The sequence below is a fragment of the Lithobates pipiens genome, unplaced genomic scaffold (assembly GCF_037356315.1).
Source record: "Lithobates pipiens isolate NorthernLeopardFrog02 unplaced genomic scaffold, aLitPip1_a1.2 Scaffold_25, whole genome shotgun sequence".
Lineage (NCBI taxonomy): Eukaryota > Metazoa > Chordata > Amphibia > Anura > Ranidae > Lithobates > Lithobates pipiens.
In genome coordinates, this window is record NW_027507787.1 from 233,738,666 (window position 1) to 233,763,536 (window position 24,871).

The 24,871-nt window shown below is 44.3% G+C and overlaps 1 protein-coding gene across 1 annotated transcript in view; it reads left to right on the forward strand.

The window, feature by feature from the left end:
• The window catches only part of SLIT1 (slit guidance ligand 1), a 539,732-nt gene that overhangs the window by 454,321 nt on the left and 60,540 nt on the right, over positions 1-24,871 (forward strand). The window contains exons 27-28 of the mRNA XM_077455662.1: positions 9,848-9,972; positions 15,142-15,236. Coding sequence (XP_077311788.1) covers positions 9,848-9,972; positions 15,142-15,236 — 220 coding nt within the window. The remainder of the gene's footprint in view (positions 1-9,847; positions 9,973-15,141; positions 15,237-24,871) is intronic.

Genomic DNA, 24,871 nt, shown 5'->3' on the forward strand with positions numbered 1-24,871 from the left:
GTCCGATGGGGCGTACACACGATCAGGAAATTTACAATAAAAAGATCCCGTCGGATATTCCGCTCGTGTGTACGCGGCATAACAGGTTTTCTTCTAAAGCCCTGTACAAACGATCGGAAATTCCGCCAGCGAAAGTCGGATGAGAGCTTTTGGTCAGAAATTCCGACCGTGTGTACGCTCCATCGGATTTTTCCTGGCGGAATTTCGGCCAACAAAAAAGCTTGAGAGCAGGTTCTCTATTTACGTCAGTCGAAAAAAGTTCAGTTCGTAGATCGTCTGTACCAAATTCCGACACGCAAAAATTCCTACGCATGCTCGGAAACAATTCGACGCATTGCTCGGAAGCATTGAACTTCATTTTCTCGGCTCGTCGTAGTTGTTGTACGTCACCGCGTTCTTGACGGTCGAAAGTTCAGAGAACGTTTGTGTGACCGCGCGTGTGCAAGCCAAGCTTGAGTGGAATTCCGTCGGAAAAACCATCCAAGATTTTTCCAACGGAAAATCCGCTTGTGTGTATGGGGTGTAAGATTGCCCTTTATTTGGCTCCATCCATCTTCCAAGCAACTATGACCAGCTTCCCTTTGTCGTGGATAAACCGCCATACTCTTTTGCGCTAATAAGCGCCCATTCAGTCTAATGATATAATGCATCTTTAAACAACCCATGTCTCCCCCTTTTCCCCAGTAAACGGGCATAATCACCATCTTGGCTCCATCGCTCCTTCATCTGCCCTCATCTCTTCCTGGGAGCCACCTTTTATTCATATAAGCAATAGAGCCTCATGTTTTCACAATCGACCAATCAAGCACAGGCATTCCCTCAAACAGGAGGGGTTATACAACAACCAATGAGCAATGACTAGGGGAGTCTTATGGCCGTGTCTGGGCATGGGCAGTGTGTATGATTTCACGCCCCCTGTAAGCTACCCTCAGCAAGACAACGGAAGCCACATTGGCTGGGTTAAACCATGGATGCTGTCCAGGCATAATGCACCTACAGACACCCGTTTTTTACCGTTTTTCGTGAGTCCTTATTCTGCGTTGTTCAGAGACCCGGACTATACTACCGTCTCTGTGGACTGGAGATTATCTGCAGGTATAAGCCACGGCACCCCAAATATGTTGATCAGGCATACAGGGGCGACACAAGGGCACATAGTTAGTTAGTAAGGTTGAATAAAGACACCAGTCCATCCAGTTCAACCTGAGTGTCTACAATTGTCCCTATCCCTGTACATTGCACACTCACATTGGTCCCTACCCGCAAGGAGCCCACAATCCAAGGTCCCCATTCATATACTAGGGGCCAATTTTTTGGACAGAAGACAATTAACCTACCTGCATGTCTTTGGTTTATGGGAGGAAACCCACGCAGGCACAGGGAGAACATGCAAACTCCAGGCAGGTAGTGTCGTGGTTGGGATTCGAACCAGCGACCCTTCTTACTGCTAGGTGAGAGTGCTAACCACTACACCACTGTGCCGCCCATCCGCTAAACCGATAATGCCTTAACAGAGCGAACACCTCCCCCCCCAGACGATCGTTCTGTCGCAACAGGGGGCCCTTCGCTGGCAGACATATCCCCGCTCCTCAAACACTTCTCTACATCCCCAAGGAGCTTTCCACTACCGAACGGATCTCAACCAGCGTCCGTCTGCCCCAGTCAGTTCTTTAGAGCGGGCTGCGGGAGTACTAACACTGGGAGACACTATGACAATACATATTAAAATACATCTTCATAAAATTTCCACAACACCTGTCCCTGCTGAAGAAAAGCATCCCCACCACATGATGCTGCCACCACCATGTTTCACGGTGGGGATGGCGTGCTCAGGGTGATGTGCAGTGTCAGTTTTCCCGCCACACATAGCGTTTTGCGTTTAGGCCAAAAAGTTCAATTTTGGGATCATCTGACCAGATCACCTTCTTCCACATTTAATGGGAATATGTGCAGCACTAACGTGAAACGGTCACCGTATAAACACAGGAACTATAGACAAATAAAATATTAGTTTCCAATGACGTATGTGTGACTGAATATCACACATAAATATAGTGCAATACTCATATAGGAATATTAACCAAACTTAAAGAGGAAGTAAACCCTGATGGGTTTACTTCCTCTTTCATTCCCTGCAAAGGCAAAGCATAATGGACTACTATGCATCGCATCGCATCGCATAGTAGCCCATTATGTGTCACTTACCTGACACAGGAGCCAGCGAAGTCGCCGCTGTCGCCTGTAGTCCGCCGCATCCATCTTGTTGGTGGGGTCTCGCAGCTCCGCCACTGTCATTCGGCGAACCTGCGATGATGTCACTCCCACGCATGCGCACGGGAGCCGACACGCGCGGCAGCTCCGTCGCTGAGAATGCCGCGCTCAGTGCGCCTGCGCGCCGCTGTCCGTTTTCGGCCAAATATCTCCTAAACCATATAGGTTTAGGAGATATTGCTTGGACCTACAGGTAAGCCTTAATCTAGGCTTACCTGTAGGTCAAAGTGGTTTGTAAGGGTTTACAACCACTTTAATGTGTCCATAATTGTGAAAAACGAGTACATAGTCCACAGGGTGAAGAAGCAGTGTTGTGGTAGATCCAAAAAAAACTTACGGCATCCATACAAGTGGAAAAACAGGTGAGTATAGAAGGCAACCGCCACCAACTTTGAGAAAGCTTACCGGAACTATCGGACTGAGAAGAGCGTACGCCCCATGAGTCTTCAAGACTTGTGGTGTAAACACAAGAATAGATTGGAACTTCCACGTCTCTAACTTCTGGGCAAAATGAGGAGATGATCCCTCTGTCCAGGGCAGGACTTACCATTGGGCTTGACTGGGCTCAAGCCCATGGGCCGAGCCCATTAGGGTGCCCCACGGGCCCCGCCGAGATACATAGCCTAGTGTACTCGGCTCGGCTCCGCTTACAGTCACACCCAGTCCCGCCCTATGATGGACATAACACAGGGACTGGGCGTGACTGTGAGCCGAGCCGAGTACACTCGGCTACTCTCAGCTCTGTTCAGGACTGCGAGAGGACCCGACAGCCGCTGTAAGGACATATTTGGTGACCCATCGCAGTTTGCTACGGAAGTGACATTCCTTCTCCATCATCTTGCTACACCCCACACTCGTCCACAGTAAGGATACACTAAGAAGGGGTAAAGCGGACATGTTGTTACACCCACCGGAGTTTTGCATTTTACACGTATTTATAACAGTAAAGTCAGTTTATATAGTGAAATACAGGACTTACAGGGATCCTCAAACTACGGCCCTCCAGCTGTTGCGAAACTACACATCCCATGAGGCATTGCAAAACTCTGACACTCACAGACATGACTAGGCATGATGGGAATTGTAGTCCCTGAACAACTGGAGGGCCGTAGTTTGAAGACCCATGACTTAGAACTCCGTCTATCTGCTTAGATCTTGAATTTTAAAAACGGCAAACTTCTGTCAGATTAGCAAACCTGTGAGATGAGTGGGGTTGCCGCTGCTTTTAAAATTCAAGATCTAAGCACTGCAGTCAGACGGAGTTGTAAGTCCTGTATTACACTATATAAACTGACTTTACTGTTATAAATACGTGTAAAATGCAAAACTCCGGTGGGTGTAACAACATGTCCGCTTTCCCCCTTCTTAAGCCCCGTACACACGAGCGGACTTGTGTCCGACAGACTTCCAAAGGAGTTCCGACGGAGTTCTGACAGACTTTTCGGCCGAACGGACTTGGCCACACACAATCACACTAAACTCCGACGGATTCGAACGTGATGATGTACGACCCGACTCGAATAAGGAAGTTCATAGCCAGTAGCCAATAGCTGCCCTAGCGTCGGTTTTAGTCTGTCGGAGTAGCATACACACGAGCAGAGTTTTCGAAGGGGACCGGGTCCGGCGGAGTTCCTTCGGGAAAATTTGAAGCATGTTCCATATTCTAAAGTCCTTCGGACTTTGGCGAGTCAAAAGTCCGTTGCAGCCCACACACGATCGAATAGTCTGACGGACTCAGTCCTTCGGACTTTGGATGTTGAAAAGTCCGCTCGTGTGTACGCGGCATTAGTGTATCCTTACTGTGGACGAATGTGGGGTGTAGCAAGATGGCGGAGACGGAATTTCACTTCCGTAGCAAACTGCGATGGGTCGCCAAATATGTCCTTACAGCGGCTCTCGGGTCCTCTCGCAGTCCTGAACGGAGCTGAGAGTAGCCGAGTGTACTCGGCTCGGCTCACAGTCATGCCCAGTCCCTGTGTTATGTCCATCAGAGGGCGGGACTGGGTGTGACTGTAAGCGGAGCCAAACTGAGTACACTCGGCTTTGTATCTCGGTGGGGCCCGTGGGTGTAACAACATGTCCGCTTTACCCCTTCTTAGTGTATCCTTACTGTGGACGAGTGTGGGGTGTAGCAAGATGGCAGAGACGGAATTTCACTTCCGTAGCAAACTGCGATGGGTCGCCAAATATGTCCTTACAGCGGCTCTCGGGTCCTCTCGCAGTCCTGAACGGAGCTGAGAGTAGCCGAGTGTACTCGGCTCGGCTCACAGTCATGCCCAGTCCCTGTGTTATGTCCATCAGAGGGCGGGACTGGGTGTGACTGTAAGCGGAGCCGAACTGAGTACACTCGGCTATGTATCTCGGTGGGGCCCGTGGGTGTAACAACATGTCCGCTTTACCCCTTCTTAGTGTATCCTTACTGTGGACGAGTGTGGGGTGTAGCAAGATGGTGGCGACGGAACGCCACTTCCGTAGCAAACTGCGATGGGTCGCCGAACTACTACATGTACTTTGTCCAGAGGTAGGTCGGATCTCATAGCTAGGGTGAGGAATCACCTAGCAGCATGGGACAAGCTACTACATGTACTCTGTCCAGAGGTAGGTAGGACCTCATGGCTAGGACAAGAAAGCACCTAGCAACATGATACAAATTACTGTATGTACTTTGACCAGAGGTGGGTTGGGCCTCATAGCTAGGGCGAGGAAGCACCTAGCAACATGGGACAAACTACTACATGTACTTTGTCCAGAGGTAGGATGGATCTCATAGCTAGGGTGAGGAATCACCTAGCAGCATAGGACAAGCTACTACATATACTTTGTCCAGAGGTAGGTAGGACCTCATAGCTAGAGTTAGGAAGCACCTAGCAACATGGGACAAACTACTACATGTACTTTGTCCAGAGGTAGGATGGATCTCATAGCTAGGGTGAGCAATCACCTAGCAGCATAGGACAAGCTACTACATAAACTTTGTCCAGAGGTAGGTAGGACCTCATAGCTAGGGCGAGGAAGCACCTAGCAACATGGGACAAACTACTACATGTACTTTGTCCAGAGGTAGGATGGATCTCATAGCTAGGGTGAGCAATCACCTAGCAGCATAGGACAAGCTACTACATAAACTTTGTCCAGAGGTAGGTAGGACCTCATAGCTAGGGCGAGGAAGCACCTAGCAACATGGGACAAACTACTACATGTACTTTGTCCAGAGGTAGGATGGATCTCATAGCTAGGGTGAGCAATCACCTAGCAGCATAGGACAAGCTACTACATATACTTTGTCCAGAGGTAGGTAGGACCTCATAGCTAGAGTGAGGAAGCACCTAGCAACAGGGGGCAAACTACAACGTGTACTTTGTCCAGTGATTCTACATATTTAAAAAAAAAATCTGAAGGAGCTCTTAAAAGCTCCTTAGATATCTCCTAAAGTTCCTTCAGGCTTTGTTTCTTAATGGCCGCCATTACTGTGCAGGACCTTCTTGTAGCATAGATAGCATTCCGGTAACTTTGTGCTGCCTCTTAATGGGCTCTGCCGCCATGATGCTTTTTTTTCTTCCTCTGGTCCAGTCACGTCTCCATGGAGACACACCATGAAACCCTCCTGAGACACTCTTAGTATATATAGCTTCCCATTCCCATATCCCCCACATGTTTTACTGTACAATAGCAGCAACTATTGATTTATAGCAAGCGATATTAACCTAAAAAAAAAAGTCAAACCCTGGAAAGGAAAAAAAAAACACGTTTTACAAGGACTTGGAGCAGTGCTGCCCGTGACAAGGACCCCCCCCCCCCTCCCCCTTTCCACCACCACCAATTTGTATACCATTTTGGTTTTATTTATGGCTAGGAAGTAAAATTTGAACCACCAGCTCCCCATATTGACTCGTCATTCACGGCATTGAATAATAGGATAGTCGTGGCCACCTACAGAAAACCTTGCAGCTCCGAAAGATGGGATTGTGGGAGCTCTCCGCTGATTAGAATGACCTTCATTGCCGATCTAATGTGGAATTCTCTTCCATCTGTCCCTCTCCAGCCTAAGTGCATCCCACACCCGGCTTCGCGACCTTCTGCCATTGTTTTAGGGTCGCTCTATTTATGCCTCTCCTGCGGGTTCAAGAGACGGAATCCTGATTTACTACCTGCGCCTCCGTCGTCGCATGACACTTTTTTTCTTTGGTCAGCAGTGCATTATGGAAATTGCTTCCTCTGAATATTTGTCACCAGCGTTCACCGGAGCAGAAATCACGGTTCGCTCTGAAGCTATAAAAAAAAAAAGAACCTGTCGCTTAACTCGTCTCTCTTGTTTAAAATAGATTCCGTAAAAGCAGCGTTTTGCCGGATTATTTAATGGCGCGGGAGAGCCGCAGAACGGAAGGTAGTCACGCGTTTCGTTACAGCGCATATTTCAAAAAATTACCAGAGAAGTATGGGATTAACTTTTGACAGGTGGGACATCAGGGGTCTTTAAGGTCCCTGATGTCTCATTAAAGAGAACCTGTCACAACAAAATTGCATCACAGAGGGGACCTTTGGGGGATTCTCTTGTGTGCGTACATGCCACTGGATTCTGGTATCTGGGATACTTGCTCCATGTGTCTAATAGACCCCTGATGTCACAATAAAGAGGACCTGTCGCAACAAAATTGTATCACATAGGTGGCCTTTGAGGGATTCCCTTGCATGGGTACATGCCTCTGGGTTTGGGACCTTGTGGATACTTGCTCCACATGCCTAATAGACCCCTTGTTATTAGTTTCAATGGAGAGTAGATGGGATATCTGGGGTCTAATAGACCTCTGATGTCTCAGTAAAGAAAACCTGTCACAACTAAATTGTAACAGGTAGGGGGGCTTTTGGGGGATTGCCATGTGTGCGTACATGCTGCTGGGTTCTGGTATCTCAGACCTTGTGGATACCCGCACCATGTGCCTAATAGACTCCTGACGTCTCAATAAAGAGAACCCGTCACAACAAAATTCCATCACATAGGGGGCCTTTGGGGGATTCTCCTGTGTGCGTACATGCCACTGGATTCTGGTATCTGGGAGCTTGTAGATACTTGCTCCTTGTGTCTAATAGACCCCTGATGTCACAATAAAAAGGACTTGTCACAACAAAATTCCATCACATAGGGGGCCTTTGAGGGATTCCTTTACATGGGTCAGGTGTATCACATAGGGGGCCTTTGAGGGATTCCCATGCATGCCTACATGCCATTGGGTTCTGGGACCTTGTGGATACTTGCTCCATGTGTCTATTAGACCCCTTATCAGCTTCAATGGAGAGTATATGGGACATCTGGGGTCTAATAGACCCCTGATGTCTCAGTAAAGAAAACCTGTCACAACTAAATTGTAACACATAGGGGGGCTTTTGGGGATTCCCATGTGTGGGTACATGCTGATGGGTTCTGGTATCTGAGACCTTGTGGATACCCACACCATGTGCCTAATAGACCCCTGATGTCTCCATAAAGAGAACCTGTCACAACAAACCTCCATCACATAGAGGGCCTTTGGGGGATTCCCTTACATGGGTCAGGTGTATCACATAGGGGACCTTTGGGGGATTCCCTTGCATCCGTACATGCCTCTGGGTTCTGGGACCTTGTGGATACTTGCTCCATGTATCTAATAGACCCCTGATGTCTCAGTAAAGAGAACCTGTCACAACAAAATTGTATCACAAAAGGGACCTTTGGGGCATTCCCTTGCATCTGTACATGCCACTGGGTTCTGGTGTCTGGGACCTTGTAGATACTTGCTCCATGTGTCTAATAGAAGCCTGATGTCACAATAAAGAGAACCTGTCTCAACAAAATTGTATCACATAAGGGGCCTTTGAGGGATTCCCTTGCATGCATACATGAATGCCTCTGGGTTCTGGTATCTGGGACCTTGTAGATACTTGCTCCATGTGTCTAATAGAAGCCTGATGTCACAATAAAGAGAACCTGTCTCAACAAAATTGTATCACATAAGGGGCCTTTGAGGGATTCCCTTGCATGCATACATGAATGCCTCTGGGTTCTGGTATCTGGGACCTTGTAGATACTTGCTCCATGTGTCTAATAGACCACTGATGTAACAAGAAAGAGAACCTGTCACAACAAAATTGTATCACATAGGGGACCTTTGGGGGATTCCCTTGCATGCGTACATGCCTCTGGTTTCTGGGACCTTGTGGATACTTGCTCCATGTGTCTAATAGACCCCTGATTATTAGTTTCACTGGAGAGCAGATGGGGCATCAGGGGTCTAATAGACCCCTGATGTCTCAGTAAAGAAAACTTGTCACAACTAAATTGTAACACATAGAGGGGATTTTGGGGGATTTCCATGTGTGTGTACATGCTGCTGGGTTCTGGTATCTGAGACCTTGTGGATACCCGCACCATGTGTCTAATTATCCCCTGATGTCTCAGAAAAGAGAACCTGTCACAACAAAATTGTACAATCTAGGGGGAATTGTGGGGAATTATCATGCAAATGTACATGAATGCCACAGGGTTCTGGTATCTGAGACCTTGTGGATACCCGTACCTTGTGTCTAATAGACCCCTGATGTTTCAATAAAGAGAACCCACCACCATAAATTTGTAGCACGTAGGGGACCTTTGAGGGATTCCCATGTGTGCATACGTGCTGCTGAGACCTTGTAGATACCTGCTCCATGTGTCTAATAGACCCCTGATGTCTCAATAAAGAGAACCTGTCACAACAAAATTGTATCATCTAGGGGGACTTGTGGGGGATTCCCATGCAAATGTACCTAAATGCCACTGGGTTCTTGTATCAGGGACCTTGTTGACACCTGCACCTCACATGCACATGTGTGGGATCCTTGCACATGTGCAGGGCCTCTGCAAAGTCTCTGCCCATTGCCAATAACCTGTCAGGGAACAGCACCATGCCTGCACATGTCTATTTGCTGATCTCCCCTACCTAGTAAGAGCCCAGAAACTGGGGTCAGCTTTCACTTGCCCTGGCTGTTTTGGCCATGGGTAGAAGCTAATGATGCTCAATTTGTGCTCCATTAGCTTCAAAGGAGAGCAGATGAGACTTCAGGGGTCTAATAGACCCCTGATGTCTTAGTAAAGAGAACGTGTCACATTCTTAAAAGTCTCTGCCAGTTGCCAAAGACCTTCTTTTAGTGCACTTGTGCCCCTCAGCAAAACTCTGCAATATGACATGGACATCTCAGTAAGCTGTGGTAGGGACCTACGTCATTCTAGCCTAGGCAGGAAAGCAGGAAAGCAGGAAGTGCTGGTAAAAGGTTCGGAGAGGATGGGGGGGAGGGGGGAGATCAGTAGAGAAAAATGTATTCTCATGGGCAGGGGTACACTTTAATATTAACAAGCAGGTGGGATTCAGTGATTTCTGGGCTACAGTGTATGTATTTCCTGATACGAATGGTCCATAGGTGCGTATGAAGACCTTCGTATTTAGACGCAGTGTTCCAGAAAGTGATGTTCTAATTTCTGGTTGACAAAGTAGGTCAGTATTCCCAGGATCTGGGCTCAGCGTCATATGACATCATCAGTTATGCTGCTTTAAATATTTTATAGGGCCGCCAAGCCTAAGTATCCAGGCCAAGTGCCACCCCTGCCTGTCCAGTCCGTGCCGGAACCAAGGCGTCTGCCAGAACGACCCCGTGGAGTACTACAAGTGTATCTGTCCACCTGGGTACAAGGTAAGGTCCATGCCGGAGAAAGATTTGTGTGTAAAGAGGGTCTTTCTAGTTTTGGTGAATAGGATTGGCCTAATGTCAGTAAGGAAGTCCATTGATAAAAAATAGTTAATTATTAAAAACAGCCCATTGTTAAAAATAGTACAATTATTAAAAACAGCCCATTGTTAAAAACGGCCCATTGTTAAAAACGGCCCATTGTTAAAAACAACCCATTGTTAAAAATAGTACAATTATTAAAAATAGCCCATTGTTAAAAACGGCCCATTGTTAAAAACGGCCCATTATTGAAAACAGCCCATTATCAAAAACAGCCCATTATCAAAAACAGCCCATTATTAAAAGCAGTCCATTATTAAAAAATTTTGCCCCGTTTGCACAGAACAAATTTACATGCATTTTCAATTCGCGAACAGCTATGCAAACATTTTTTTTTTTTTATCAATACACCGCCATATATGTCAATGTTATTCATTGAAAAAAAAGTTTGAAGTTTGAATGATAAAAACAACAAATTACCAATTACCACAAATTGCCACCAGATGGCACCGAGTATCATAGGAAATTAGTATGCTCCTCAGAGCCATCTAGTGGCAACTTTTTATTTAAAAAAAAAATTTATATGCTGAAAATATAGTCAGAGAACTTTTGGTTTTGCACAGAACTCATTTACATGCAGTTTCCATGGGCAAACAGATATGTAACTTATGGTTTAAATACACATCAATGTATGCCAGTGTTATTCTTTTAACCACTTGCCGACCGCCGCACACCGATGTACGTCCCTGCTGTTGGGACGGATATCGTTATGGCAGCAGCTAGCTGCCATAACCACGGTATCCCTGCGTTCGGCCGGCTACAAGATAAAAGTGGTCTCTGTGGTGGATTCGCCGCAAGATCATTTTTATCGGTGGCGGGAGAGAGCCCCCCCCCCCTCCTGCCGCAATCTGATCGCCTCTGTCTCCTTGCTGGGTATGGAGACGAGTGAGGGCAAGATGGCCCCCACCCATCTCCATACCATAGGGGCAGGGCGGAAGTGACATCAAAACGTCACTTCCTTCCGCCCATACGTCTTAAAGGCACATTTTTTTGTTGTCATGTTTTCAAAATGACTATTTTTTTATTTATTTTTTTGCATTTAAGTCCAAATATGAGATGTGAGGACTTTTTGACCCCCCAGATCTCATATGTAAGAGAACCTGTCATGCTTTTTTCTATTACAAGGGATGTTTATATTCCTTGTAATAGGAATAAAAGTGACATAATTTTTTTTTTTTTAAAACAGTGTAAAAATAAAAAATAAAAGGTAAAATAAATAAGAAATTTTTTTTTTTTTAAACGTGCCCCGTCCTGCCAAGCTCTCGCGCAGAAGCGAACGCATACGTGAGTAGCGCCCGCATATGAAAACTGTATTAAAACCAGACATGTGAGGTATCGCCGCGATCGGTAGAGCGAGAGCAATCATTCTCGCCCTAGACCTCCTCTGTAACGCTAAACTTAAAACCGCTTGAATTTTTTAAATGTTGCCTATGGAGATTTTTAAGGGTAAAAGTTTGTCGCCATTCCACAAGCGGGCGCAATTTTGAAGCATGACATGTTGGGTATCAATTTACTCGGCATAACATTATCTTTCAGAATATTAAACAAATTGGGCTAACTTTACTTTTGCCTGATTTTTTTAATACAAAAAAAGGTTTTTTTTTTTTAAAAAAAAAGGTGCGCTTGTAAGGCCGCTGAGCAAGTACGGTGTGACAGAAAGTATTGCAACGACCGCCATTTTATTCTCTAGGATGTTAGAAAAAAAAAGTTTTTAAGTTGCAAACACCACATCTAAAAAAGAGGCCCGGTCTTAAAGTGGTTAAAAATTTTTTGTGAAAGTGGAAAATACCACATTATGGCCACTAGATGGCATTAAGTGTCCTGTGAAATAAGTACATACTCCTCAGCTCCATCTAGTGGCCAATATGAGATATTTTCCCTATTCAAAGATAATGGAGCTGAATATCCCAGGAAATAAGTACAAGCTCCCCAGCTCCATCTGGTGGGCAATATATGGTATTGTCCCCATTCACAGATAATGGAACTGAAAACCATAGGAAAAAAAGATACTTCTCAGGTCCATCTTGTGGCCATAATGTGGTATTGTCCCCATTCACAGATGATGGAGCTGAGTATCATTGGTAATAAGTATATGCTCCTCATCGCCATCTAGTGGCCATAATGTGGTATGGTCCCTATTCACAGATGATGGAGCTGCATATTATAGGAAATAAGTACATGCCCTCAACTCCATCTGGTGGCCAATATGGGGTATTGTCCCCATTCACAGGTAATGGAGCTGAGTACCATAGGAAAAAAGATATACTTCTCATCTCCATCTAGTGGCCATAATGTGGTATTGTCCCTATTCACAGATGATGGAGCTGAGTATCATAGGAAATAAGTACAAGCTCCTCAGCTCCATCTAGTGGCCATAATGTGATATTTTCCCCATTCACAGATTATGGAGCCGAGTATCATAGGAAATAAGTACAAGCTCCTCAGCTCCATCTAGTGGCCATAATGTGATATTTTCCCCATTCACAGATGATGGAGCAGAGTATTATTGGAAATAAGTACATGCTCCTCAACTCCATCTGGTGGCCATAATGTGGTATTGTCCCTATTCACAGATGATGGAGCTGCATATCATAGGAAATAGGTACACGCTCCTTAGCTCCATCTAATGGCCAATATATGGTATTGTCCCCATTCACAGATAATGGAGCTGAGTATCATAGGAAAAAAATATATACTTCTCAGCTCCATGTAGTGGCCAATATGTGGTATTTCCCCATTCACAGATGATGGAGCTGAGTATCATAGAAAATAAGTACATGCTTCTCGACTTCATCTGGTGGCCAATATGTGGTATTGTCTCTATTCACAGATGATGGAGCTGCATATCAATGGAAATAAGTACATGCTCTCAACTCCATCTGGTGGCCAATATGTGGTATTGTCCCCATTCACAGATAATGGAGCTGAGTACCATAGGAAAAAAGATATACTTCTCATCTCCATCCAGTGGCCATAATGTGGTATTGTCCCCATTCACAGATGATGGAGCTGAGTATTATAGGAAATAAGCACATGCTCCTTAGCTCCATCTAGTGGCCAATATATTGTATTGTCCCCATTCACAGATAATGGAGCTGAGTATCATAGGAAAAAAAGATATACTTCTCAGTTCCATGTAGTGGCCAATATGTGATATTTTCCCCATTCACAGATAATTGATCTGCATATCATAGGAAATAAGTACATGCTCCTCAACTCCACCTAGTGGCCATAATGTGGTATTGTCCCTATTCACAGATGATGGAGCCGAGTATCATAGGAAATAAGTACATGCTTCTCAGCTCCATCTAGTGGCCATAATGTGGTATTTTCCCCATTCACAGATGTTGGAGCTGAGTATCATAAGCGTATGCTCCTCAGATCAATGTAGTGGCCAAAATGTAATATTTTCACTTTTTATGTTTTTTTGTTTTGTTTTTTTCAATGAATAACATTTGATCTACAGAGAATAGAGAATATTTTCCTTTTTTGTCCCATTTGCACAGAATGGATTTACACATAGAATCAATGGATGAACAGCTATGAATTTTTTTTTTTTTTGAAATGCAACCCATAGTTTGTTACCAGTAGTTCTAATGTACTTTTGTAACGGTTTTGCTTCAGGTACAAAGATCCATAAAATGCTACAAAATCTTAGTGTCCAGTTTTTTTCAGATGTTTGTGTCAAAAAACGAGGGGAAAGGGGGGAGGGGACTGGGACTTTGAATGAAGCACGTAGGCGCTTCTTTGCCATTCATAGAAATAAAAAATAAAAAAAAATGTTTATAGAAATGTTTTTTTGTTTTATTTTTTTGCAACATGTCAATACATAAATAAAAATAAAGAAATAAAAAAACTAATTGTAATTGAAACTAAATGTAAAAAAAATAAATAAAAAATCCTTACTCTATTTTTACTTCTCTAGATGTACGGAAATTTCTGCATTTCCTAGAAAACAGGAATTGGCTACAAAATATTAGTGCCCAGTTTTCTTTAGATCTTTGCTGCCGGTAGTTAAAATGTTTTTTTTTTTTTTTTTGTAACATCAATTAAATAAATACACTAAAAACAGAAAAATTACTAGTGTCCAATGATTGGAAAAAAAAATTCCTTACGCCATTTTTACTTCTGTAGATGTATGGAAATTTCTGTATTTCTTAAAAAATGCAAATTGGCTACAAAATAATAGTGCTCAGTTTTATTCAGATCTTTGCTGTTATTTTTATATTTTTTTTGTTTTTTTGCAGCATCAAAAAAAAAAAAAAAAAAAAGATAAAAATAAATAAATAAATAGAAAAAGAAATGACATGTGTCCAGTGATTGGCAATTAAAAAAAATTAAAATAAAAATAAAAAATCCCCACACCATTTTTACTTTCCCTCATGTAAGAAAATTCCTGTATTTCTTAGAGAATGCTAATTGGTTACCTGACAAAAGGTGCTGATTGCGTGTTGGTTTTTATTATTATAATTTTTTTACTATAAAAGGAAGCGCAATTAAAACCTGCTAATATTTTGCATGTTCTGAATCGGGTGTTAATTCAGAGCCTTTCCTGTTCCGACAGGTGATTTCGGGATCACATTCTGAGTGGGAATAAAAGAGATTTTTATTTAATTTTTGTTGTCATTTTACAACAAAATAGAAGCCGCCTGTAGGAAAGCATTACAAGACGTTGCGCATTATTCTAACACAAGCCGCCCGAGTGGTGCTTTTAAAGCCGGCGTGCTCTCGTGCCTCACTTTTCATGAAGTGCGCGACATTTCTCTTTCCATTTTTTTTTTTTTTTTTTGTAACCAGTCTTAATGGATCTGTGTGTGCAGCTGGGGCACGCTACAGAAATGAATAGATGAGGACATGCTTGCTCTCTGAAAAAAAACTTCCATTTGTAAAGCTCTTACTAAGAGCATGGCCTGGCGGTAAGGCCGCTCTCTGGTGACGCCGCCGCTTGTTAGGTTAACCAATTGAGACACAGCGGACTTGTTAGGGTATATTATTACAGTGCACTGGACAGGAAATATCTGCTTAGCTTACGTCCTCCTAATACGCCATATGCTTCTCTTGTTGTGTCTACAGGGCAAGAACTGTGAGATTTCCCTGAATGCATGTTCCAGCAACCCGTGTGAAAATCAGGGTGTATGTCACCCCAAAGACAACGCCAGCGGATTCACGTGAGTATATCGGATGGTTTTTGGGATAAGATGTGACGGTATGATTAATGCTCCCCATCCACATGTGCGGCAGGTTTGTAAACACCTCTAAAAAACCATTGGTTTAGAGATGGTGGATCGGTTCGGAGATGGTGGATCAGTTTAGAGGCGGTGGATCAGTTTAGAGATGGTGGAGCAGTTTAGAGGTGGTGGATCAGTTTAGAGATGGTGGATCAGTTTAGAGATGGTGGATCAGTTTAGAGATGGTGGATCAGTTTAGAGGTGGTGGAGCAGTTTAGAGATGGTGGAGCAGTTTAGAGGTGGTGGAGCAGTTTAGAGGTGGTGGATCAGTTTAGAGATGGTGGATCAGTTTAGAGATGGTGGATCAGTTTAGAGGTGGTGGATCAGTTTAGAGGTGGTGGATCAGTTTAGAGGTGGTGGAGCAGTTTAGAGATGGTGGAGCAGTTTAGAGATGATGGATCAGTTTAGAGGTGGTGGATCAGTTTAGAGATGGTGGATCAGTTTAGAGGTGGTGGATCAGTTTAGAGATGGTGGATCAGTTTAGAGGTGGTGGATCAGTTTAGAGATGGTGGATCAGTTTAGAGATGGTGGATCAGTTTAGAGGTGGTGGATCAGTTTAGAGGTGGTGGATCAGTTTAGAGGTGGTGGAGCAGTTTAGAGATGGTGGAGCAGTTTAGAGATGATGGATCAGTTTAGAGGTGGTGGATCAGTTTAGAGATGGTGGATCAGTTTAGAGGTGGTGGATCAGTTTAGAGATGGTGGATCAGTTTAGAGGTGGTGGATCAGTTTAGAGATGGTGGATCGGTTCGGAGATGGTGGATCAGTTTAGAGGTGGTGGAGCAGTTTAGAGGTGGTGGATCAGTTTAGAGGTGGTGGATCAGTTTAGAGATGGTGGATCAGTTTAGAGATGGTGGATCAGTTTAGAGGTGGTGGATCAGTTTAGAGGTGGTGGAGCAGTTTAGAGATGGTGGAGCAGTTTAGAGGTGGTGGAGCAGTTTAGAGGTGGTGGATCAGTTTAGAGATGGTGGATCAGTTTAGAGATGGTGGATCAGTTTAGAGGTGGTGGATCAGTTTAGAGGTGGTGGATCAGTTTAGAGGTGGTGGAGCAGTTTAGAGATGGTGGAGCAGTTTAGAGATGATGGATCAGTTTAGAGGTGGTGGATCAGTTTAGAGATGGTGGATCAGTTTAGAGGTGGTGGATCAGTTTAGAGATGGTGGATCAGTTTAGAGGTGGTGGATCAGTTTAGAGATGGTGGATCAGTTTAGAGGTGGTGGAGCAGTTTAGAGGTGGTGGATCAGTTTAGAGGTGGTGGAGCAGTTTAGAGATGCTGGATCGGTTCAGAGATGCTGGATCGGTTCGGAGATGGTGGATCAGTTTAGAGCTGGTGGATCAGTTTAGAGATGGTGGAGCAGTTTAGAGGTGGTGGAGAAGTTTAGAGGTGGTGGAGAAGTTTAGAGGTAGTCGATTGGTTTAGAGATGGTGGATCAGTTCAGAGACAATGGATCAGTTTAGAGATGGTGGATTGGTTTAGGGATGGTGGATCAGTTTGGAGATAGTGGATCGGTTTTGAGATGGTGGCTTCATTTTGAGATAGTGAAACAGTTTAGAGATGGTGGATTGGTACAGAGATGGTGGATCAGTTCAGTGGTGGTGGATCAGTTTAGAGATGGTTGGTCGGTTTATGTGGATCGGTTTAGAGATAGTGGATCAGTTTAAAGATGATGGAGCAGTCTAGTGGTGGTGGATTGGTTTAGAGATGGTGGATCAGTTGGGAGTGGATCGATTTAGAGATGGTTGATCGGTTTAGGGATAAGGATCAGTTTAGAGATGGCGGATCGGTTTAAGGATGGTGGAACGGTTTAGGGATGGTGGCTCGGTTTAGAGATGGTGGATCTGCTTAGGGATGGTGGATCGGTTTAGGGATGGTGAATTGGTTTAGAGATGGTGGGTCGGCTTAGAGATGGTAGATCGGTTTAGGGATGGTGAATTGATTTAGAGATGGTGAATCAGTTTAGAGAGGGTCGATCAGCTTAGAGAGGGTGAATCAGTTTAGAGATGGTGAATCAGTTTAGAGATGGTGGATTGGTTTAGAGATGGTGGATTGGTTTAGAGATGGTGGATTGGTTTAGGGATGGTGAATTGATTTAGAGATGGTGGATTGGTTTAGAGAATGTGGATCAGTTCAGAGATGGCATTCAGGAGGCAATATGATGTCTTCAGAACACCTGACTTTTAAATTGAAATCCCACCAGACCATGCTTTAGACACAGTTGCAACATTGTGCAAACAAAATTAACAACCTCCTGCGCCCAAGATGGGTGTAAATGTAATGGTAAACCTTAGACCTTCAACAGCTTTAAACCAGGCAAAATGTTGCCACCCACTAAGGACTATGGAAGTCTAAAAGAGGGTAGGTCCCCTCTTCCTCAGAGCCAAATGATTTAGCTCTGAGGAAGAGGGGATCTACCTTTGAAACAGGTCATCCCTTTTGAAGTGTCTTCCCCATGTTGGGATTGTCGCAGTGGACCAGACAATGTGGAACACTGTGGTGAACTTAATATCATATGCTGTTTGCGAGTATATATTTGTTTTATTTCTTCAATAAAAGGATTTATAAAGGTAACGGGCAAGGCTGGTGTTTCTATTTTTGCACAATTGCAATATTGTTGTGACCATTACTTGAATAGGACACGGTTGGCCAAGCAGCACTGCCTATCCACTGCAACGTGCTGTGTAACATTTTCTGCACAGCCGCTATGTATACAAACATGTCCACTGACCATTGCACGCTCCCTGAACACTGACCGAGCTGTCATTGACTGCTCTCTGTCTTGGCTTCTGATTGGGAACCAACAGAACAGGTTCAGTATCATGTGACCATTGTGAAAGCCAATCAAAGCAATCACATAATAGAGAAGCCATGGTGCCCTCTGGGTATGAAAGCCCACTTAAAGGCCTGCAGGAAGGCAAAATGGCTTCTCAACCATGAGACAGCTTTGATTGGATCTCACAGTGGTCAAATGATCGGGAGCTTGTCTTGCTGGCTTCCAATATGAAGCCTTGACCCAATATGATTGGGAGTCTATCTTGTTGGCTCCCAATCAGAAGCCTTCTCAACCATAAGACTGCTTTGATTGGCTTGCCTCTCATAGTGGTCACATGATCGGGAGCCCCTCTTGCTGGCTCCCAATCAGAAGCCTTGACCCAGTCTGTTTGGGAGCCTATCTTGCTGGCTCCCAATCAGAAGCCTTGTCAACCACAAGACTGCTTTGGTTGGCTCTCACAGTGGTCACATGATTGGGGGTCTATCTTGCTGTTCTTACTTACTGCACTCAGATGAGCTCAGCTGTGTCTTTCTATCCTATTCTGCCAATCAAAAGCCTTGACCCAATCTGATTGGGAGCCTAGCTTGCTGGCTCTCAATCAGAAGACTTTGCAACCATAAGACTGCTTTGATTGGCTCTCACAGTGGTCACATGATTGGGAGCCTGTCTTTCAGGCTTTCAATCAGAAGCATTGACTCAATCTGATTGGGAGCCCATCTTGCTGGCTCCCAATGAGACGTCTTGTCAACCATAACTGATTGGGTCTCACAGTGGCCACATGATCAGGAGCCTGTTTTGGTGGCTCCCAATCAGAAGCCTTGACCCAATCTGATTGGGAGCCCATCTTGCTGGCTCCCAATGAGAAGCCTTGTCAACCATAAGACTGCTTTGATTGACTCTCACAGTGGTCACGTGTGTCGGAAGCCCATCTTGCTGGCTCCCAATTAAACGCCTTTTTAACCAAAAGACTGCTTTGATTGGCTCTCACAGTGGTCACATGATCGGGAGCCTGTCTTGCTGGCTTTCAATCAGAGGCCTTGACTCAATTTGATTGGGAGCCCATCTTGCTGGCTCCCAGTGAGAAGCCTTCTCAACCATAAGACTGCTTTGATTGGCTCTCACAGTGGTCTCATGTGTCGGGAGCCCATCTTGCTGGCTCCCGATTAAAAGCCTTCTTAATAATAAGACTGCTTTGATTGACTCTTACAGTGGTCACATGATTGAGACCCCATCTTGCCGGTTCCCAATCAAAAGCCTTCTCAACCTTAAGACTGCTTAGTTTGGCTCTCACAGTGGTCACATGTGTCGGGAGCCCATCTTGCTGGCTCCCAAATAAAAGCCTTCTTAACCGTAAGACTGCTTTGATTGGCTCGCACAGTGGTCCCATGATCGAGACCCCATCTTGTTGGTTCCAAATCAGAAGCCTTCTCAACCATAAGACTGCTTTGATTGGCTCGCACAGTGGTCCCCAATCAGAAGCCTTGACCTAATCTGATTGGGAGCCCATCTTGCTGCTTTGATTGGCTCTCACAGTGGTCACATGTGTCGGGAGCCCATCTTGGTGGCTCCCAATTAAAAGTCTTCTCAACCATAAGACTACATTGATTGGCTCGCACAGTGGTCACATGATCGGTTTACAAGGAGTATGACTACTCAACTCATATTTCTCATCAAATAGTGTAAACTGTCTTCTTCAACCCCTCGTCTCAGAGCGGAGAAGTTTCGTGTTTAGTAGGATTTTTTTTCTTTAACTGCGGCGCTTTGTAGAACAGAAAGAACATTTTACCATTGACAGAAGAATAGTTATGTAGCCGCGCTCGGTATAAAGCCGCGTGGCAGTGAAAGCGTTTCTTCTCTTCTTGTGGTAAGTTTGTGTAGAGAAGAAAGACGAAGGTTCTCGTCCTCTGGAAGGAAGCGCGGTGTACATTAGATAATGAGCGCGACACTTTTGTTATGTTTGCAGATATTATTGTCAAGGATTTTGTCTGCAGGTGCATTTAAAATAGATTCGCTCCGGCTTCAGGGTTTTGCAGAACGTCTTCTCTGGAGTTTCTATGGAAACATTTAAAGTTAGTTTCCAGTTTAAGCACCTCTAAAAATGGCAGCGTAATTTGCAAACAGCTTGTGACAACATAAACCTCCCCTGCTTTCCGCTTCATGAAAGGAAAGCTGTTTATCTGTGGAGTGTGGACTAGTCCTGGACATTCCAAAGAAGCAATGGGCTGGATTTACTAAAGAAAAATAGACCGTGTGCTCTGCAAGTGCTCCAGAGCTTAGTAAATGAGGTAAAGATTCACTCTGCAAATACCCAATCACATGTAAGGAAGAGAAAAAAAAACATTTTTGCGTGAACATGATTGGATGATGGAGGTCAGAGCTTCTCTTCATTTACTAAGCTCTGGAGCAACTGAACATTTTATTTGACTTTAGTAAATCACCCCAATGTGTCCGGAAGGCTTGTTTATCTGTGTACACATTATCTAGTGCTGGACTTTCTAAAGAAACAAAGGGTTGCATATCAGTACAGTCCCAACAGTGCCCACCAGTGCTGCCAATCAGTGCTCATCAGTGCTGCCAATCAGTGCCCAGCAGTGTCTCCTCATCAGTGTCATCTATCAGTGCCCATCAGTGCCAGCCACCATTGCCTATCAGTGCTTGTCGGTGCCACCTATCAGTGCCACCTATCAGTGCCTCCTATTAGCAGGGCCAAAGATAAGGCAGTACAGTCTGCCCGACTGTACTGGGCCCGGGCCAGTTCCAAAAGGGGGCCCGGGCACCTGCTGGGTAGGAGGTGCGGCTGTACTGTCCTACTGCAGACACCGTTCCTCTTCTGCCTCCTCCCACAGCGCTGCCAGCTTCTCCTCTGCTCCTTCCTTCCCTTCCGCTGTGCTGCAGGGGGATCAGTGCTGTGTGCCCCCATCCTCTTGCTTTCCGGAGCCTCTTTTCCCTGCAATGTTGCTGGCATCACTCTTCTCCTCTCCCTTGGGCAGCTGCTGCGGGTACACAAAAGGATGGAGACTGAGTGTAGAGGCTGGCAGAATATCTTTTGGTATTTTATGGGGAGGGAGGGAGTGGGGCCCTCTCAGGTAAGCAGTATGGGGCCCTGTGATTTCTAACGGCAGCCCTGCCTATCAGAGCCCATCAGTGACGCCTATTAGTGCCCATCAGTACCACCTATTAGTGCCCATCAGTACCACCTATTAGTGCCCATCAGTGCAACCTATCTGAGCCCATTAGTGCAGCTTCATCAGTGCAGCCTATCAGTGCCCATCAGTGCAGCCTCATCGGTGCCCATCAGTGCCACCTGTCAGTGCCCATCAATGCCACCTGTCAGTGCCCATCAGTGCAGCCTTATCAGTGCAGCCTCATCAGTGCCCATCAGTACCGCCTATCAGTGCCCATCAGTGCAGCCTCATCAGTGCCCATCAGTGCCCATCAGTGCTGCCTCATCAGTGCCCATCAGTACCGCCTATCAGTGCCCATCAGTGCAGCCTCATCAGTGCCCATCGGAGAAAAATTACCTGTTCGCAAAATGTTATAACACACTATGAAAAAATTGAATTTTTTTGTTTTTCTAAATTTTCAGTCTTTTTTGGTTTGTTTGGCAAAAAGTAAAAACCCCAGCTGTGATTGCATACCCCCAAAAGAAAGCTCTATTTGTGTGATAAACATGATATAAATGTCATACGTGTACAGTGCTACATGACAGCGCAATTATCATTCAAAGCGTGACAGCACTGAAAGCTGAATATTGGCCTGGGCAGGAAGGGGGTGAAAGTGCCCAGTAGGCAAATGTTTAAAGATTTTATTTTATTTTTTAAAAGGGGAGGGGGGGACGCACCAGAATGCATAAAAAAACGCATCAGATTGCAAGACTGCATCACAAATACGCAAGCAGGAATGCATCCGGAACACAGAATTGGTGATGTGAACTGACCCTGAGTGTAAGGAAATACTTGGCAGATACATTTTAACACAATGTTAGAATGATAAAAAAGAAAGAAAGGAAGAAAAAAAAAATAGTGACTATGTTGCAGATCTGAGATTACCGTGAAATAGATGAACAAAGACAAGGCCAGATAAAACGCACAACTTGTTTGACCCTTTAAGAGAAATTAACTGAAATAACCAGCAGATCGGGGTAACTGTATCAAAATGTATTCTAACGCTTGATTGCTTTTAGTACAATTTATTTTTCTTCGCTGTCTTTTTTTTTTTTTTTTTCTGTTACATTAAGTCAATTTAAACCTCACAATGGTTGCTTTTCTTACTGCTCGGGATGATTATCCAAACTGTTTTTAGAATTCTATATAGCCCTCCAATTAACCTGTTCTGTACATTATGTTGCCATCTGTTACCTTCTCTTCCACGCAAAAAAAAAAAAAAAAAAATGATGAGCGTTAATAAAAGGACTGTCAGCGTCTTCACATATTTACATTCTAAATTGTATTTTTTTTTTTTTTTTTACATCTATCTATAGTGCCTCAGATTCTGCTATAATTACTGTGATTTGCTTTTAACTTTGCATGCATCTAAACTGACAGCATCTCCCATCACCCAAGCAGCACTCTAAGTCCAGGCATTCCACATACAGGGACCCACTTTTCACTTAGTCGCCGCGTTTCACCAATCCCTGCAAGATAATTAGTTGCCGAAAATAAATCTTGGTCGAGGAGAGCAAAGAGACCATTGAGAATTGGGTTATTTGAAAATTATGTTGAATCAAGAGGCAGAAATGACCAGACCTGCTTTTTTTTTTTTTTTTAAGAGCCTAAAATTACCAGATGTAAAAAAAAAAAAAAAAAAAAAAATAAAATACTTAATGGCCTCTCGTTCTGTTGCCTTGGTAACCAAGCATCTTTACAATAGGCCTATATTTTCCTTTGGGGTTTGCAAAGCCATTCAATCAAGCCATTTACTCTTCACAGCTTTCAACCTGCACACAAATCTTTCCAACCTGTTTTTTTTTTTTTTGTATGTACGGTATTTCTTTTTTTTTATATATTTTTTTTCCTTTATTTTGGGGAATTTACAGAGAATAGAATCCATTTCAAATAAAAAAAAAAGGAGACCGTTTGCGGACAACTGCTTTATTAAAAAGAGCAAAAAAAGGAAAGATCAACCAATATATAAAAAAAAAAAAAAAAAAAAAGGGAAAGAATGCGGAGAGAAGATGCGAGACCGAAAAACAATGTTTCCAACATCGTCTCTTGTGACAATAGGCAACTCGTTGTCGTTGAGCATTGTTCCCTTACATACAAAGTAACGCCAACCTTTTTAGGTTGGAAAGATTAACCTTCCACGAGCTGAAGGATCTTTAGACACGTTAATCTACGACTTACCTCAATTTCTTTAGAAAAAAAACAAAAAAACAAATAAGAAAAAAAAGGAGGTTAAGAATCCACCTGAGCCTCTATTCAGTTCTGGTGGAAAGTGAATTACGCGGTCGTGCTACGTGAAAATATTCAAAGCATGTTCAACCCAGACGTTGCAGAGACAAGGGAATGCACGTTCTTTACCAAAGTATAATAAAACCCTTCACTAGAACCACTCACATGCGTCGCTTTTTCGCTCATGGGCTTGAACTCAATGGTGGAGCCTATAATAGAAAGATCGGTACAATAGGTCATTCACATTAACAGAACAGAATTCCTATGAGCTCTATCAACTTGAACAATGGGTTCTTCACAGTTACGTGGAGCCCATCTGTACCCAACAGAAAAATGATTAAACCTGTCCTGGCGGTGTAGACCAGAACAGCAATATGGCTTTGATGTTTCTTAAGCTTGGTTGTAAGTGGCCACTACCACAGAAAGCAGTGACTTATCTGCAGCAACTCGTCCTGTGTGACATCCTGTACTGAGGGACAATGTGGCCAAGTCAGTGGAGGACTAGATATCTGTGTGTTAGTGGAAGCAGTCTAAGCCCTTGTACACACGGTCAGAGATTTCCACAACCAAATCCGTCAGATTTTGCCCGTCGGATTTTGTCCGTCGGATCTTGTCCGAAACTGTTGCATACACACGGTCGGACTAAGTTGTCGAAAAATCCAATCTTTCAGAACGTGATGACGTAATTTCGTTACGATGGGACTACGTTCAGGCTAGTAGCCAATAGCTTTGATGTAGGAATTTGATCTGAGCATGCGTGGCACTTTGTCCGATCAAAATTCTCTACACATGATCGGAGTATGTCCGATCGGAGCAGTTGGTCGGAAAATATTTCCAACAAGTTGGAAAATTGGGTCCGACGGATATTCCGACTGAATCAGTCTGATGCAGACCACACACAGTCGGATTATCCGACAACGCGGTCCGATAGGACACATTCCGACGGATTCTCCGACTGTGTGTACAAGGCTTTAGAGGGCTTGATAGAATCACTTTTGGGGGACCTGATGTGTGGGATTTGAAGTACTCTTAGTTGGAGGGCCTAATGTGCATGAGTGAAAGAACTCCTGGAAGGCCTGATGTGTACAAGCTCAAGAACTCTTGGTGGGTCTAATGTGTGGAAGAACCTCTTGGTGGGTCTAATATGTGGAAGAACCTCTTGGTGGGTCTAATATGTGGAAGAACCTCTTGGTGGGTCTAATATGTGGAAGAACCTCTTGGTGGGTCTAATGTGTGGAAGAACCTCTTGGTGGGTCTAATATGTGGAAGAACCTCTTGGTGGGTCTAATATGTGGAAGAACCTCTTGGTGGGTCTAATGTGTATGAGTGGAAGAACCTAATTGAGGACCCAATGTATATGAGTGGAGGAATTAATGGAGGACCCAATTTGTATGAGTGGAAGAACATATGGAGAACCCG